General features: G+C 42.0%; 1 protein-coding gene across 4 annotated transcripts in view; it reads left to right on the forward strand.

The window, feature by feature from the left end:
* SMOC1 (SPARC related modular calcium binding 1) overlaps window positions 1-18,372 on the forward strand; it is a 138,615-nt gene that overhangs the window by 35,036 nt on the left and 85,207 nt on the right. For all 4 annotated transcript variants that reach the window (XM_049825888.1, XM_049825890.1, XM_049825889.1 and 1 more), the window contains exons 2-3: window positions 9,054-9,225; window positions 17,386-17,498. In XM_049825888.1, the coding sequence (XP_049681845.1) occupies window positions 9,054-9,225; window positions 17,386-17,498 (285 nt within the window). The remainder of the gene's footprint in view (window positions 1-9,053; window positions 9,226-17,385; window positions 17,499-18,372) is intronic.

Genomic DNA, 18,372 nt, shown 5'->3' on the forward strand with positions numbered 1-18,372 from the left:
GAAGGTTTTGTCTTACTGTGGGGAATGAGTGATGGGAGAAAATGTGGTTTTTATCTTCTTGCCAGTTTGGGATGTTTAGAAAGCTTATCAAGTGACTTGGAGACTCCACTTAAAATAGGTGCCCCTGCTTTTCAGCAATAACACTGTGGAAGGAAAGGGCAAAGTACTTTGAGTTCTTGAGAGACAGCATGAGAAAGTGTTTAAGAGAAGGGGGTCTGGATGAGTTGATGTCAGGTGATGAAGCCAAATTTTAAGGGCTTTGGATTTAAAGGGAAGCCCTTTATAGTTACCAGGCTACTAATGGAAACTCAACAGAGAATTTGTACTTCATTAAATTATGCATTTAAGAATGTTTCAGGAAAACTTGGTTGTAATCAGACATGCTTGCAGTTAATGTGTATCCCTGCGTTATATAGCAAAGACTCACGTGAGAAGCTTATTCGATCCCAAGGATCCTTAAGGATTTAATCTTCTGCCCTTTGAAACAAGGAAGAAGTGTTATGCTGTTCATTGCAGCATAGCGAAGAGTATTACGGTAATGTTGGCAAACTCACATTAGTAGAAATTTTGAGGCAAATTCAAGGGAAGGGTCTTGCACTGTTGTTCTTGAGCAGTGGTAGGCCCCAGAAAGGTTCTGGTGGAATTATTAGGAAGGAATTAAATATAGGTGGAGGAGAAGATTGCTGTGGATTACACAGCTGGATCTAATTATGTAAACTTCCATCTTCTAACACTTCAAGAACTCAGAACTGATGGCCCCACAGCTTGCCCATCCTGTCTGCAGTACTCCAAGCTCTTGTAAATGGGGAAGAAGGTTTCCTAGGCTGACTGCATAGTCCTACTAAAGGGAGTACAAGGGGCAAAATAGGCTCAAGAAAGTATTCTTTCATAGCCACTTTCTGGATGTGGCTAGACTTCCTATGTAGGTGCACAGAACTCTGCAAATCCTGGAACTGACCTTTAGGGGTTTATACAGTGGAGGGTAAGAAAGCATGTACTTCAGTCTCCTCCATGATTCAAGAGAATGAGGGCCAAAAGGGTTTGCTCTGGATCATGAAGAACACATGCAGTGGTTTAAAGCATTCAACAGGATAGCATTTATGTGAGGGTAGGGATCACTCTTCCCGGAAATCTTGCTTGAGATACTGTCCTTTGTTAAAGTATACACCTGACTTCACGTCAACCCTTCTGCTTTCCTGAAAGCTTCTTTTGTGGAAAACATATCCCATTATAATGGAATAGCTGACTTCTCACCTTCTAGTGACAGCACAAAGTTGTAACCCTGCTACGTGGGCTAGGGGAGAAGAACAGCCACAACTATCATTATGACAAACTAAAGTAGGGAATATGGTTACTCAAAGGACACTAACTTCGCATAAGTTATGCAGAAAGATGTTTTGAGTTTGTTTTTGAGTTATGCTGAATGAGCAGAGGACTCCCTAAACCAGAAGGAGTGGATCAGGTCATTAAACAATACAATTTACTAAAGACAGGATTCCATCTTTTATGTCAATGGAAGTTTTGCCGTTGTTTACTTTGGGACAAGAAGTTCATTGCCTGACTTTACAAACATCTGGATTTTCTGTCTGGTTCAACATGTATAGTAGCAAAGCTAGAGAGAAGAAACAGTCCAAGTTAAACATGCCTTCTCTTGTCAATGTGTTTGACAAATTAAATTTAATCTCAAGTTTGTTCTAGGCTTACATGTCATCTTGGCTACAAGAATAACCTGAGTAGGAGTGTAAGCTTTGACAGAAGCTGAAGTAATGTTATTTCGAAAGAATTAAATCAGTCTCTACCTTAATATTGCCAAACTTACTAGAAAGGTTTAGAGGTTGTGTGTTCGAAATGTGAGACTTGAGCTGAAATTTCTATTTTGTTTTTTAGAGTTTTGGTTTCCTCCTCTGTTCAGTTGATTGGTATACTGATCTGTGGTACAACTGTATGAGATGCTTAAACAAATGAAGTTTGTAAAATTGAAGTCACTTTTTATAAAGGTGATACAGGCATGTGGATAAAAATTCTGTGGAAGAAGGGATTATTTAAAAATCTGAAATGAACTTCTTGTCCTTGATGTCTCTGGCATTTTCCTTCCTACAAGTCAACTGTAGTTAAGCACTTGCATAAGCTTGCACCTCAAAAGCAAAAGAAGAGATATAATTTTAAAAGTTCACTCCCTGACTGCAATGGCTTTTTCTTTTTCTGTTAAAAACAAACACAACAACAAAAAAACCAATAGAGCTTCAACAACAAAAAAACCCAGTAGAGCTTCTCTGGAATGAGGTCAGATTCTAAGGGTTTCTCCTGAACCATTTGTCGTAGGTGGGCTTTTCAAATATGCTGTTAGGCAACTTCTTTGAATCTAGTACCTCATCTTCTAAAAACAGAGCACAGCTGCTGCATCATGTTTGGGGATCAGTTTGTGAAGAAAACTGAAGTATTATTTCCTAGCTAGAAGTCATCTAGCAGGTGAAGCACAATACTTAAGCACTCTCCTTCATTGTAGTGGCTTTTTTGTGAAGCAAAGATTGCGAGAGGATGGTGGGAGAAAGGGAGAATCACTGTAGAAAATGAGGTTTCTAGCCTGTCAGGGCAGAAAACTGTCTTGAATTCAACTCGTACAAATACATCTAGAGTTTGCCTGCTTTGTGGTGTGATCCCATATGTTTGCCCAGCCTTCACCATCCTCAAGCACAGGCTGTGTGCTTTGAACCCATTCTTGTTTGCACAGCTGGGGGCCTGGGGTTGGAACATAAGTGGTGCTTTAACTTAGGCTAGACTCTTCACTTTGCAGGTGGGATGACTCAAGTAATAAAAGTATTACAATATCCTTTTCCTAAGTCCCTCCTGTCTGGGGAGAGTGCTGTGCCTTTCTAAAATTTGTTGGGAAAGCCTTAAGTCTCAGTATAAAACTGTAGGATGCTAGAAAACACCCACACAAAGACTGTAACTTGTTAAGATGCAGGACTTGAAGAAACTTTGGTTTAAAAACATATTCTTAAACCAAAGTTGTCCAGATGCAAGTGAAATACAAACTTGTGGGCATTTCCAAAAAAGGGAATGTTAAAATAACCAATCTCTTCTTCCCCCTGCCCCAAAACACATGACAGACTCCCCAGGATGCTCACTTTGAAACCCTTTTTTCACTAGATAGGTTCTGAGGCTGCATGGGTGCTTTCAGGACAGAGGCTAGACACCCTCGTCAGCTGTTGGGAGTCATGGTGGTGGTTCTGGCTGGTTGATATCTTTCTGCACATGGAAGACTGCAAGCCCTGACAGTCCATCTCTAGAGTTTCTAAGAGTTTCTAAGGCTTTTAAATTTTCTTTTTGTATTTCTAGAAGCCAAGCATTTTGAGTCTCTGGCTTAGAGCAGGATCTTTGACACCTTTGAGGCCTGCTAGGCTTCTGGTTCCATGGCAGGCAACTTGGCTGAAGTTCCAAACTCATGGTTGAAGTTGAAGTCCTTGCACCCTGTAGGCAACCTGCCATGGGGCTGAGAGTCTGGGACTTGGCTCCAGCTCTGCCTCCAGTATGGGTGGTTGCACCAGTTCAGAGCCTGAAACCAAGGCATAGATCTGTGAGGTTGAAACTAGGAGATGTGAAATGATGCTTTCCAATAGCAACAAAAATGTCCAGAAGTTTATAGTCTCCTGTAGTGTATAAAATGGTACAGTTTCCTTGGGGAATTCTCCTGGGGGAGGACTCACTCATTTGTACTTAAGACAGGCCAGTCTGATGCTTAGACAAATGGGTGGGTGATCTGTGCCATATGAATATACCTGGATCGTTCACTTTTTCCAAAGATGTATTCTAAGGGTCTTCAAACTTGAAGTCTGCCGAAACAGGAGTAAGGCATTGCATGTGCTGTTTTCTTGATCTCTCTATTCCTCAGTTTTGTTAGGCAGCAGTGTGCAGTACTAATCACAAGTAAAGCTACTAAACAGAAGAGGCACCTCTGGTTTGATTTGTAGTGGACTCTTGTAGATTTGTTTCTTAACAGACTTCCATTTTCTCGTGTTCATGTCACTTGTGTCCCTTGCTCCCTCTTTCCCCTGAAGCTTTGCTAAAGCATGTTACTCTGGTACTGCAATGCCTTGGCCATTTCTCGTTACCTCCATCACAAAGGGCTGTGCTGTTGTTTGTGCTTATAATGTACCCAGATGGTGAATAGAATGAGTGACCACCAAGCTCATTTTCACTTGTGGGGTCAGACCTTTCTCTGCTAAATAACACAAGTGTTCCCAGCTGCTGTGCAGCTGCAGGGAGTCTGCTTTCCTTCACAGGCATTAAAAACCCTTTAATCAGTGTTTGTTGTTTGTCAGCAGTGGTGTTGAGGTGTGGAGAAAAAGAACAGATATGCTTTGTTGGCAAAGTTAACTTCATTCTGACCTCTTATCTTTCCTTTTTCTTTTCAAGTCTGAAGAAGCAGAAAGTAGTTTGGGAAGTGGTTTCTGCAAGCACCTGTGTAAATGTATTTGCTGAAGGAGGCAGTTTATGTCCTTGTACAGATACAACATTTGACATAAAAAGATGCTCTGAGAGCTGCATTGAACTGGAAGCTCTTTAGGGCCGGGACTCAAAACTGACTTGTGTAGGAGCTGTGCAGGCTCTCACAATGTAAGCAAATGCTACAAAAATACAAATGCTGTTGTCTAATACTAGTGTTACTTATGCTTATTTTAGTATTGAGTCTATATTCAAGGGATCTCACTTGCAATTTGGTGCATTTTAACATTTCCCTGGAAAATAGGTTGTTCCTGCTAGTTTTTGTGTTGTTTTTTTTTTTTTTTCTGTGAGGTTTTGGGTTGTTTTTTTTTTGTGGGGGGCTTTGTTTTGAGTTTTTGTTGTTGTTGTTGTTGTTTGGGTTTTTTTTTTTTTGTAGTTCTGCTTTTAATATTTCTCTCTCATGGAGGAAAAAGGAGGGAAAAGAACTGATAAGCCAGTGACACCATCTCCAGTCCCACTTGTTTTGGATGTAGTCTGTTCCAGAAAAAATGGGAGCGCAGATATCAAGAGGCTTTGGGAATCTCGGAGCTAAGATAATTATTTCCCTCTTCTTTCTAGATGAAGCTTGGAAACCTGCTGGTGCTACATGTGTTTGCAGGGTTACTTTTTCCATGAGTCCAGATCTGTTCACATTGCGTGTCTGTGTGTACAGCACCAAGCACTGCTCTGTGAGCGTTGATTCTGCAGTGTTGATTCTGTTGTTTGCAAAGCCTGTTTGTGCGGGTGTTCTGAAGCTGTTAGGACATCAAGCTTTGATTTGAGCTTCAAGGGTCGTGGTAGGACATTTGGTGTTAAAGGCAGAATACTTTATCTTGCTACTCTTCCCCTGAAGGGACCAGAGATTCATGTTACTGTGTCAGCTGTGTCTGGGGAGGGTCGGTAGCCAGGCGTCAGGGCACCCTGTGCACGTTGCTCGCAGCCCTCTGCCTGGCTTAGCGGTATCTCCTGCAGTGACCAAGGTACCCTTTTGGAGCAGGGCTGTGCTCCTTGGAAAAGCAGTGCCTGCTTGCTCAAAGTGGGCCCGAAGAACTGCGAATGAGTAACTTATGACTTGTAGTCCTAGCTGTTAAAATGATAGGTTCAAGTGCTCTCCCCATGGGCAGACACGTATTTTGGCATTCATCCAGTGTTTTTCTTCTTCAAGGGGCTGAGGCTGCTTATAAAGGAGAACAGTTGTGCTCTCGGACAGGCAAAATGCTGGAAAGAAAACACTGTGCTGGGCAGGAGGGGATGGACACTCAAACCAGCTAGTGTGTTAAATGTCTCTGGATGGTCCATGTTGATGATCACTTCTGTAGCGTGAATGCTGAACAGCCAAAAATGGGACAAAGAACCATCATTTTACATCTGAAAGCTGGCAGAGCTGCTGAGCAATGACAAGGGCTCTGAGCTACAGTGGAGCAGGTGTCTTAATGTAAGGGGAGTTTTTGAAGCCTTTCAGTAATATCTCCAGGAGATCCAGCCTTTCTGGCAGTGCAGTCTGATCACATGAGAAGAACCCTGATCAGACAGGTATGATCCTGGATCCTTCTGGAAATTAATGCAGACTTTTACAATTATAATCTAGCTGAACAAAGCAAGCACCATCTTGTGCAACTACGTAAACCATAAACTTTTTTGGCAAGGCAGGTGTGGCATCTTCAGTTTCTGGAAAGCACCTAACATGCTGTGTGGGCTCCCTACTGTAATCCAAATTACAAATGCTAAAAAGGCTTTGATTTTTTTTTTTTTTTATAACATGGTTCTTGGCTTAATTTGGGTAGGCAAGAACTTCATAGACTGCATTGGGGTGCTCTGCATGTTTCCTCAGGCCCTCATAATTAATCAACGCTGAGCTGATCCTCCCCATCCCTCTGCGAGGAGGCACTGGAGGAAAGCTGTTCCATAGCCTTAGGTTTAGCTCATTTGTCAGCCCTGAGAAGGACTTTCTGTTCTTCAGAGATGTCCTTTCTGGAAGAATGGGCGTTCCTTGCCCGCAAGGCCCCTCTATACTAAGTACAGGCTGCAGAAGGCTTAGGTGAGTTTTCAATAAGTTCGTAATAGGGTTTAAAGCTGGGAACCAGTATTCTAGCCTTTTTGGTGTACCTCTGTGGAACTTGACTTCTGACACAAGGAATTTGCAAAAAGTTTCATGCCAGTAGCTCAAGCCCTCAAAGCTGTGATAAACGGCAGATGCATACGTTCCTTCTAAACCAGAATGGCTTCTGTGTTTAACTGAATACTTAATTGCTGTATGTGCACCATACTGTGCTATCAGGCAGCTCTGCTTTTAAAGTCTGTTTATACAGACAGATGAAAAGCCTTGCAAGTCTTTCAGGGTCTCTTACATCACCCACTGGGAGGAAGCTTCAGCATCTTCAGTCTGCTGCTTTTTCCTGTATGTTTACAGTCACTGGTGATCTTTGCACCGCGGAGGCTACAGAAAGGCACTGCTGTAGCCAGAGCAATTGCTTGTGATAGTCCAATCCCTGACAAAAACTGGGCAAAAATCTGGTCCAGCTTTACAGTGTTTTTATAGTCTAGTCCAGGTCTCTATAAACCATTTAAAACTGCCTGCAGGTTTAAATTTTCCAATTTCCCCTTTGGAACAGGTGTTGCCAGGTTATAGAAAGTGTTGCAGAAAAGGAACAAAAACATTTTAAAAACTCTGTGCTGTTACAAATTTTGGCAAGTCTCTGACAGATGAGATTTTAAAAAAAAGTTTGCCCCACTGAAATTAAAACAAGTGCAGACCTTGCTTACTTTTCCCAGCTGTCATGTTTAAATAGGGTTTTTAGTAATGCATGAGTCTTCAAAAGATCCAGCAGTACAGAGCTAATATGTTTTTATATGAAAATATGCAACTTCTCAATTGTTTTTCATCTCATTTAATTGGGGAGAGAAAGGGGGTGAAGAATTTTTTTAAAATGCCAAAAAACAAATTTCAGAGATGCATGTTCTTGGAGTGGTTAAAAACCAACCCAAACTAGGCTTCAGGCAATGTTTTTTCAACAGCTTTAACCTCAAAGCATAGAGCAGACAGCTTTGTAGGCAACTGTAACACCAAGGTGATTATGGCAATGACTCACACTTCCCTGTAAGGCATCCAGCTATCAACACACTTGGAGAGCCGTGGCTTTGTGCATGCAGGCAGGGTGTCAGTCAGTGCCCACTTGCCAGCCAGCTCTGAACTGCTGAGCTCATAACTGCTTTGACAGCGAGCTGGGATATTGGTGTATTAGAGAGCAACTCTGGTCCCCCCAGGCTTGTGAGGTGGGAGCTTGGGAAGGGGAAGCCAAGGCAGCTTTAACTTCCCTTTTCTTTGCTTAATCCTCCTGGGTCTTGTTTCAAGAGTCCCCTGAAATCTTCCTGTGAGCAGGTAGTTGGGTTTGGGTAATAGTTAAAGGTCTGACTGACTAACCAGTAAGCAGGGTAGCATGAGAAGTGAAAAGGGCTGCTACTATCACGTCCGGCCGAAACTCTATGCCAACGGTTATGTAAAGAGGACTGGCAGTCGGCATGTGCAGGAGGGCAGTATGAATTTGGGAAAGAGACCTCGGTGTCTCTATAGGCAGCTTAGAATACAGCTGAGGGTACAACAGTAAACTACTGCCAGATGTTGGGATTTGCAGGGAGCAAGCAGACAGAAAACAGGGACTCATACATGCGCATTGGGGGTTTCCCCATCTCCAAAAGATAAGGCAGAAGCCAGGCTGTCTTCAGAGAAGGGAAACAGCAGTGATCGTGGTACGGAGGAGGTCTTCTGGGAGAGGAATTGGGAGACTGGGGTTGCTCACATTGAGAGCCTGACAAGGAGTGCCATGTTTATATAAAACAGGCTGCATCCGAACTGAATGCTTGGGAAGAAGAGGTATTCAGAAAGATGACAAATTCAAACTTCTGAAAGGAAATACCTTTTCACATAGCGTGCAATTAGATTGTGGGATGCATGGAATGCAGTTGCCAGCTGGGCAGGATGTCATTGGGAAGGAACAATATGTGGCTTTGGGAGTGTGCAGGTATGCTGTTGCAGGTGGTATCCACAGATGACATAAGTAATGCTTTAAAAAACAAATAACTGGTGATATAAAGCTGGCCACATCCATAGTTCAACTACCAAGGCCAATCTTGATAGGTTATTTGGGTTCCTCGGTCCTTGGTGATAAATGTCTTGTGCCTCTGACTAAAACTGTCTAGTACCAGATACTGTTTGTGGTAAGGTGCTGGGCAAGCTGGGCTGTTGTGACTCAGTATTGCCCTTCCCGTGTGGGTTGTGTTTGGCTTTGCACATCTTATGTTTTCAGAGGTGAGGTGGAGTGAGTAATGTTTCCGTTCTATTAAAGAAAATGGAATAGCAAAGACCCTTAATTTTTTTTTTTAAAGATGTACGTGTTTCATTTTAAGTTCCCTTCAGGCAAAGTCAGCTTTGGTAGGCAGCTTAAACTGCATTATAGACCATATTGCTATTGTCATAAAAACAACAAAATACACTGGGCTTTGTTTTGGGAAACCAAACAAAACCAATATTTTCTTTTCTCCCTCCCTCCCTTTTTTTCCACTTCCTTCAGTTTTTAATAAGCGACCGTGACAGAGACCCTCAGTGTAACCTGCATTGCTCCAGGTCCCAGTCCAAACCCCTCTGTGCCTCTGATGGCAGAACATACGAGTCAATGTGCGACTACCAGAGAGCCAAATGCCGGGAGCCAAGTCTGAGTGTGACACATCGTGGCCGGTGCAAAGGTAGGTGGTTTTCAAATGCCTTTGAGGGGAGGAATGGGAGTCCTACCTCCTAAGAAACTGGATTCTTAGACGCTTGAATTTTGTACTGTGCTCTGTGAGTAATCTGATTGAAATTGTGCGTTTGTGAGCAAGAGTATCTGAGTCTGGGTTTAGGTGGCAGGAGTAAGAACCGACAAAATTATTATTATCAACGAAAGAAGGCAAAGGAGCCAGAGACATCACTGAAAAAGGGCCAAAATATGTGTCTGCAGAGCAGAAGGAGCTGGCCCCATGGAAATGCAAAGTCAAATCCTGAAAAAAGAGATCTTCCTTGCTACCTGTGCTGGTGAGGAACTGAGATACCTTTGAGTGATAGGAATGTGGAGTGAGGAAGAATTGCACATTAGATGTGCAGTCCATTTTCAGACATACACAGCCTTTCTGTGCTGAGCTAATTAAGAAGACAATGCATGCAAGGCTTTACATGGCCTCTTTTTTGCCTCTTTGCTGTTACACATCTACTTAAAAATGAGAATATTGTTTCCTTCTCAGTTCAGCTTTTCTTTAGTATAGCCTAAAGATGAAGTTGAAACATTTTTAAAGAATACTGGTTTCTTGTCACACAAATGGTTTGCTTCTGCAGTGAAGTGAAAAATCAAGTTCAGTGCATTTTCTGAGAGCACAATTGACTCGGAGGGCAGACGGCACAGATGTTTTTAGCAATTGGTTAAAGTGACAGGAGAAACTCATTAAAATCCCTGTGGAAGGATAAATAAGCATTCATTTAAGCCTGGCTTTGTTTATGAAGGCTTTTTTTACTATTATAAAAATGTATCTTTGTCAGAATTACTTGTTCTAAAATGGAAATCCCTTTTCAAAATATTGACAAGCTTTATAGTTTAAGTGAATTATGAGCATGACCTCAAATATTGCTCTCTTTTAAACAGTTTCTCATTGGAAAAAAACTTACTTGTATGATTTTATTTTTTTTTTTCCCCCTCACCACTGCTGGGTTGCTTTATGGCAGCTTCCCTCCCATAGCATAGAAAAAGACCTTTGAATCATGCTGCTTTCTGAGTACTGGAGTCCCAGAAGCTTTTTTTCCCAGGGCCCAAGAAGCAGTTGGACTGTTCTTGCAAGTGATGCGTTTTTGAGTATCACAATAAACAGCAGTAGAGTGGGAGTCCTGCTTTTGCTTTCATCACTTGAGCAGAGTGGCTTAGATAAGCAACTCCACAGCTGATGCTGGCATATAAACTGGCACTGTTCAGTCACTTAAAACATGGCATCTGAAATGTGGTACATCTATATACAAAAGTATGTGTTTCTGGAAGTGGAGAAAATGTTGAATTCCAAACTACACAGCCTACTTTATATCGTGATTACAAAGGGTTCTAAAGACGTTTTTGTCTTAAGCACAGGTAAAGTATACTTTTCTTTCTGCTCTCTCAGACACAACTGAAATGTTTAGCTGAAACTACTCATGTTCTCCTTTCCGTTTTCCTCTTACCCTGTGTACTATACAGTACCTAATAACCTGGGAGTGTTTGACAACTGCAAGTCTTGCTTTTAACCCACTAACTCTCCCATGAATCCCTAGGAAGTAGGAATAGTCTTTTAACTATTACATTCAAATTTAACCTTGCTGGTAATTTTTGTGTGCTGCTATTGAAAGATATTTTGTTTTTCTAGTTGCCTTAGGAATATGACCTCTAGTTGTGCATAAAGATCACTGTTCTTGGCAAATACAAACAGTTGCAAGGCAGGTGTGCCTAACTCTAGGCAGTTGGCTAGGCCTGTATCTTGTACTTGCACAAAGGAAGGTATCACCAGCAGTGTTCGAGCATTTCCTATTGCTGCAGTAGGGCACCAGGTTTACCTTGAACAGCCTTCATTCCTTCTGCATGACAGAGATGCTCTACAGGGGAGCTCCCATAGAACTGGAAGGGATCCCATGGGCCATCAGGCCCGGTCACATGCAATTTTAACTTGTGTTTCGTTCTCTGAGGGGGGGAAACAGGTAACTAAAGTAAGGAAAAGAGGAAGTATATTGTGGACAGCAAGGCATATTCTGCACCCCAGATTACTATAGGTTTCCAATTTCATATGCTGATAACTTGAACTGTGCTTGTGCCAAGGCAAGCAAAATCATTTCCATAGTGAGAACAGAACCTTTTTGATTAAGTTTAGCTCTCTGCTCTCTCTCAAGAAGCTAAGGACCTTTAAAGATGAAATTTTGCCAGCCCTTTGGGAGCTATAACTCTTACTCAACTGTCGCTCCTTACTAGCTTCCTCACGTGCTTTTCAATGAAATTCCTTCAGCGCTAAATTATCTGAACTCCCTCCGAACCCTCACTCACACGTCACAAAGGGTTAAAAGTCAGGAGTAGCTTAAAATGATCAAACTACGGCATCCATGACAAATGGAGCCTCATTGATGAGATTCCAGAGAATAGTTCCAGATGGCGTAGCTGTGTGTAAAATACACAGCCAAGCACTCCTACCTGGATCTTTTGTCAGCAGGCATCTTAAGATCTGTTGTCAAATAAGAGTTCTGCCTCAAAACTTTGCAGGGATGAAGGACAAATACTTGTTAAATAAGTCTTGGCAAGCTATCAAGATTATGCAGTGAATTTTAGGGTATATTAGATGTCTGTGGCTTAAAACATTTAAGTTCTATGTTAACTGGTTGGTTTCTAGTAACTTGTTTGGCCTATTTAATTAAAAAAAAGGGGTGGTGGTGACAGAGTTATAAAAACTTCCCTTTAGAATTATAATGGTTGCTTTTGAAAGTCTGCTGGTATAGAGCTTGTTCTTAGATCACAAGTCACTATATAGAATGAACCTATCTGTAAGTTACGGATGGAAATTGTAACAGGGGTCTTCAACCCATCTCCTGGGACACCTGGATGAACACAGCTTTTGGCTAATGCACTGGAAAGGAAGGTCTCCTTCTGACTAGTGATGGGTTGTTTGAAGGCAATCTTTCTCCTCTACCTTCTGTTCTCGTTGGACAGGAGATGATATTTTGAAATCACTCTTTTTTTGTGTGTGTGTGTGTCCATCTGTTAGATCCATGTGTTTTGTCTTTGAACTGTCTTATTCCTAGACAAGGGAGAATAAAGTGGGTCCCTCAATGGCAGCAATTAGTCAATACAAACTGAAGTGATGCTTTCAATCATTTTGCAAATTTAGGCGTGTTTTTAAGTGTGCTCCAAATAAGTTAGGGAACTCTGGAGTAGAAGTTGTATGTGGCTGTCAAAAAAGGAGCGAAGCACGTCAGCATGAAAGGAAAGAAGTTGAAGATTCCAGGTGTAGGACTTGTCAGAAATTAAGTGGAAGATAATGGGGAGAGTGGAGAATGATTGATACCCTGTGGGACAGATGGGCATGTTTTTGTAGTTTGCTCGGATTCCAGTTTTGCCTGTTTTATGCAAAGACACAGATCATTGGCTGGAGTAAATGGGTATGAATCTGTTGACTTCGGTGTAGCTGGACTGCTTTGTGCCTGGTGGGGACCTGGCCTGTATGTGAGACAGTTACCTAATGGAACTAGAAATAGTTCAAAAGCTGCTTGGATCAATTTTTACCCTTTGAGCTTTTGATAGAAACTAAGTAGAATTAAAATAAAATAGGTAGATTTTTGTGGTTGCATCATATAGATTTGCTGCTAGTGTTATGTGGCTGCCTGGAGATGTTTTACTTTGCATCATTAGGATAGCTTGGGTCTTTATACCATGATGTGTGGTGTCAAAACTGCCTCTGCCTGTTGAAGAGAGGATGCTGGAATTCTTGGGACCTGTTCAGGAGTGCACTCTGTATATTATGAGGGACATGGTGGTCTCATTTGAATAAACTGTTCATGGATAAGATCAGCTGTGGTAACTAGCCAACTTCATTGCAAAATCCAAAATTATGTGCACCTGCATTCTGCAGATTAGGCCACAGCTGTAAAAAACATCACTTGTAGTTTACTATCTCCTAGTTGCCATCTACCAACTTGAGAATGAATTTTCTTTAAAAGGCAGCTTTCTGAGCTGCAGTAAATCTGTCCTAAGTTTGAAGATATTTAAAGTCAAATTATTAAACAGCTCTGCTTTTGAAAAAGTCATCCTGGTTTGGTTTTTCTCCTTATGTAAGGGAAGGGAGAAAGTCCTATTTAGTCTGTCTGAACTGTGAAACTGGAATGCATTAATGCCATTCTGTTTTATAAGCTTGGTGTTTGATACTCCAGAGAACATTTTTTAAGAGGGAAGAAAAAGTGCTGAAACACTCAGGTAAACAATCAAAATGCAGAATAGGGTATATGAATCTACATCATAACATCAGTAAAATGCTTTAGTAAAATCTGTAAGGCATCTTATTTGGGGTAAGCTATTTGGCAGCTACTTTTTAACACTTGGCACTTATGTAATATTTTACATTTTCTAATTAACAAAGCAAAAATAGCAAGGTGAAGTCATCCCACTGAAATCACATGTTGATGCAAACATTATAAAAATACCAGCCTGTGGAGTGAGGAAGAGAAGGATTGACAGTCCTTTTAAAAACAAGCTGGTAAATGTTGATATTAAAGGCACTGTTTTTACTGGAACTGAACTGTGAAATGACAGACAAAAAAGATAACAATATGGACACACCTCTTCAGCCAGTCTGGTATATAGGTAGTTGTTCCAAGTCAAGGCTGTAAAAGGACTGGCATGACCTTTGGAAATCAATGAGGGAGGATGGGAGAAGTAATCAGGGCTGAGTGTTCATGAACAGGAGAAAAATTGTCTGTCTTCTTGCACTTCAGCAGCAATTTGCGAAGAGACGTCAATTGAGCCAAGGGTTGAATTGTAAAAGAGGATGCTGCAACAATGATGAGCCCTTAAGTGCTGTGGTGTAGTGGTGATGTGCTACACAGTGTGGTCTACTGGGTGGTAGTAGAGAGTTCAATCTATAAAGGCCAGTTAAAATTGCCAGGAGGAACATAGTCATGCCTTAACAGTAACGTGTTTCTATTATCTTCTCCTTATAGTAAGGGCTTGATCTTGTGCACGTTTGTCTGCTCGTTAGACAAATTGGGCAAAGATCCCTTCTGCCTGGCCTTCTGATGTATTTGTAATACACGGGATACCACAAAATCTTTGTTCCTACCAGCTACGTGGTGAAGCATCCAGTTTCAGTCATGTAGTTGTGAGTGCACCAGCATTAAAGTAGATGCTATGTGGAAACGCTTTACACTTCTGTTTTATGTTCAGGAGAGGAACCAGATATGCCTGTCTGCAGTCCTGTATCCTCAGATGGAGAGACTAGAAAACACACTTTCATTTGTGAATCTGTGGTTTGGTTGTTAGTCATGTGAGAAATTCGTAGTGCTCTTTTTTTCCTTTCTTTCCTTATACTTGCAGATCTGCATAATCTATGCTGATTTTTTTGCTGCTTAGTTGTGTCCTGTGAAGCAGAACTTTGAAGGTGTTTTTAGTCAGACAGCTAGCTATAAAACAGAAGGTGCAGCCACACCATCTGGTTTTGTAATAATGTCCTGTGTCGTGCCAAGCAAGATTAGACTCTTAAGCTTGAACAGGAGATCTGCAGGTGATAGTTAGGTGTTCCAGTTAACAGTATTGCCAGGGCTTTCTTTTCAGCTGAAAGAACGAGCATGTGTTGGAAGGGTCAGTACTGCTGGCAGGACCGTTCTCCAGTGGAGGTGTGCAAACAAGGTCTGGTCATCTAATCATTTTGGCAAGCAGGGGGAAAAAAGGATATTCCAGCTTGGAGGTTATGCCATGGCTAATTAGAAAAACAAATACTGCTTCTCTAAATTCAATGTAAATTTTATTCAAGAAAGTCTTTTCATTTTGTAACAATCTTGCTCTTTATACAAGCTCATAATAGGTCCACCTGAGATCAAAGCTCCACATGCTCAAGGCCATTATGCAAACTCCCCACAAATTACAGTCTAAAGATGAGAGTGACATAGGATCAGAAGGGACACAAGGTCAGAGTGAGGTGAGGTGACTGACTCCTAGTCACTCAGTGGGTCAGTGGCAGAGTTGATATAGGCACTCTTGCTTTGTAACCCTGTGCCTAAGCTACAGGTATCTGTGCTGAACGCTATGGGTATGGATAATGACTTTTTCCAAAGAGAAGGGTTTGATTTCCATAATCTCAGAAGACTTGTGAAATCCTTCTTGGGGAGTAGTGTGATATGTTTAAAATGAAACTGTGTTGACAAACCAGAAACTTAGTCTCTTGAGTCATCAGTTGTGTAAATAAAGTATTTGTCTTGTATTGCTTGGTCTTTGTCTCTATCAAAACTATTTACAGCGTTGTCATTGGTTTCTGCATCTAGATATGCTTGGATGGAAATTGTTTCTATTGCCATGCAATGTGAATTCAGTTGATCTGAGAACCCAGACTGGCTTTCTAATTCAGTGCTGGTGTTGATGATTCTGTTGAAGTTCATGTGATCTGAGAAGCAGAATATGGGATCTTCAGGGATCTAGTGGAATTTTTTTGTTAACCAATGTGATTTCTGTGCCTGGTAGGATGGGAATTTAACCTTGATCACTCTCTGTGGTGCTCCTGAAAGATTCCAAAGACCAGATTTTGCAGTTTCTGCACTGAAAATCTTTCAGTCAGTGGATTCATGGGACAACAAAGAAGCTGCTAGTACCTGTGTCACAGTCCCATGGAAACAGATGTTTACTGTTTTTCTTCTCTTTCTAGACTGAACAGGAGCATTGTTAGACATCATGTTTTTAAATGTGAACACTGAGTCAATCTGTATCTCTGCAGGGCAGAACTCTCCTCTTTGACTCATCAGTCATCAGTGTTAGACTTATCTGGGTCTATGCTTTGTAACAGTGAGCTGGACCTGGAAGGGGTTAAGGTCATGCTACATGCTGCCATCATCTGAAGTAAGTGCAGAGCTGAGATCTTAACCCTTTCAAGCTCTGCTTGCAGAGCAGTGTTTTTTCTTGGCAGCAAAGTAACTGATACGAGAAAGTATAATGCACACCTGGTTGTAAGCGCTGGACTAGAGGTAGAAGCTGGATTTCAGGAAAGTACAGGCAATGGCATATCTACCTTATCTGAACCACACAAAGGTGGAAGTTCAGATGGGTGGCTGGTTATTTTAGCATCTTACCGTGAATGTTGCTGAGAGAAGAAGCTTTGCTGGGGTCATCCCTTCTTCCATGTTACTCACTTCTGGGCCTGAATTACTTGGCTTATGCTCAGCCATCCAGTTTCAGGCTATTAATTTTAACACAAACACAACTCCCTCCAGGAAGGCTTTTCACTGCATGGACACTGTGCTCCAGCACCTGTTGGAAGAACCTTCCAGAGCCCTTGTATGACAAAAACTATTGCCTAGGAAATTAGGCAGCTCTTCATTAACTGGCTCATAGTTTGATTGTCTAGGTTCATTGTCTAGGTTGTCTTTGGGATTGTCCTGGTTTCAGCTGGGATAAAGTTAATTGTCTTCCTAGTAGCTGGTATAGTGCTATGTTTTTTGTTCAGTATGAGAAGAATGTTGATAACGCTGATGTTTTCAGTTGTTGCTAAGTAATGTTTAGTCTGAAGTCAAGGATTTTTCAGCTTCTCATGCCCAGGCAGCAAGAAGGCTGGATGGGCACAAGAAGTTGGGAGGGGACTCAGCCAGGGCAGCTGACCCAAACTGGCCAAAGGGGTATTCCATACCATGTGATGTCATGCACAGTATATAAACTGGGGGGAGTGGGGCTGGGGGGGATTGCCTCTTGGGGACTAACTGGGTGTCAGTTGGTGGGTGGTGAGAATTGCATTGTGCATCACGTGTATATTCCAATTCTTTTAGTATTATTAGTGTCACCATTATCATTATTAGTTTTTTCTTTTCTGTTCTATTAAACTGTTCTTAGCTCAACCCACGAGTTTTACTTCTTTTCCTGATTTTTCTCCCCCATCCCACTGTTTGCAGGGGAGCGAGTGAGCGGCTGCGTGGTGCTTAGTTGCTGGCTGGGGTTAAACCACGACAGGGATCATGAGTGCTAACCATAGCTGCCTTGTTAGTGTGCAAGTAATGGTCCTTGATGCCTTATATTTGTTTGTTTGGGTTTTTTTCCCCCCTGCAGCTGCATGGTGCATCTGGTAGCTTTTGAAGAGGCCAAATGGTGTTTGCAATCTAAGCGGGTTTTGCCTGTCTCTTTGTAGATGCTGGCCAAAGCAAGTGTCGATTAGAGAGAGCTCAAGCACTGGAACAGGCAAAGAAGCCCCAGGAAGCAGTCTTCATCCCAGAATGCAATGAGGATGGATCGTTTACACAGGTAAAATTTCTATTGGCTTCCTTCAGCCAGGCTCCCAGTGGCTGCAGGAGATTCACTGTTAAGATATGAGCCAAGTGATGATTGCAGCATGGGTGCACACTGACTCAGTTACTCAGGTGAAAGTGCTAAAAGCTGGGGACTTGTTTAACCAACTGGAAGCTTTGATTCAGACACTATACCTTAAGACACATGCATATGTAATGGCATCCATCTCCAAATGCAGCACAAAAACAAATGGCATCAACCTCCAGTACAGTACAGAAACAAAAACAAATTGCAGGGAAGGCTAATTTTTCCCTGAAGATGAGCTGCAAAGAGAGCTATGGCTCACACAGAACAGGGTGGACCAAGCTGCTTCTGCTGTTACCTGTGCTTCATCTATCCCAGCAAAAAAGAGTGGTCTATTGAGCCTCTTCCCTCTGTAGGGTACTTGTTAGTGACAGACTCCTTCTTCCTGTTCTATGCCCTGTTGTGGTTTGGGGGTCTGGCAGAAAGGTGATGAGACTGATTTGTCTGGGTTTTTGATTCTTCACTGTTCACTTGCTGAACTAAATGATGTGCTGGGATTGTAGACTGTTTCGTAACGCTGCTTCTCTTGAGAAGCAATTATCTTAGGCAGGGGTAGCAGAGAAGGTTTATGGTTTGTTGGCCTTTAATATCTGCCAAAAATGAATAGTCAGTCCTGGTCACTGAGCGTCCTTCAGAAATAGCTGGACTGGGGGGAGGTCCTACCGAATTCTAGAGAAGTTGAAGTAGTTATGGCAAAGAGAAAGCCCTCATGAAGGAGATTTTGAGAGGAAGAGTAGTTTGCCAAGGCAGGGTAGAAACGAAGAGTGATACTTGGTTCTGTTACCACTAGCATGCTGAGTAGTGT

Source organism: Accipiter gentilis, chromosome 22 (assembly GCF_929443795.1).
Source record: "Accipiter gentilis chromosome 22, bAccGen1.1, whole genome shotgun sequence".
Taxonomy (NCBI): Eukaryota; Metazoa; Chordata; class Aves; order Accipitriformes; family Accipitridae; genus Astur; species Astur gentilis.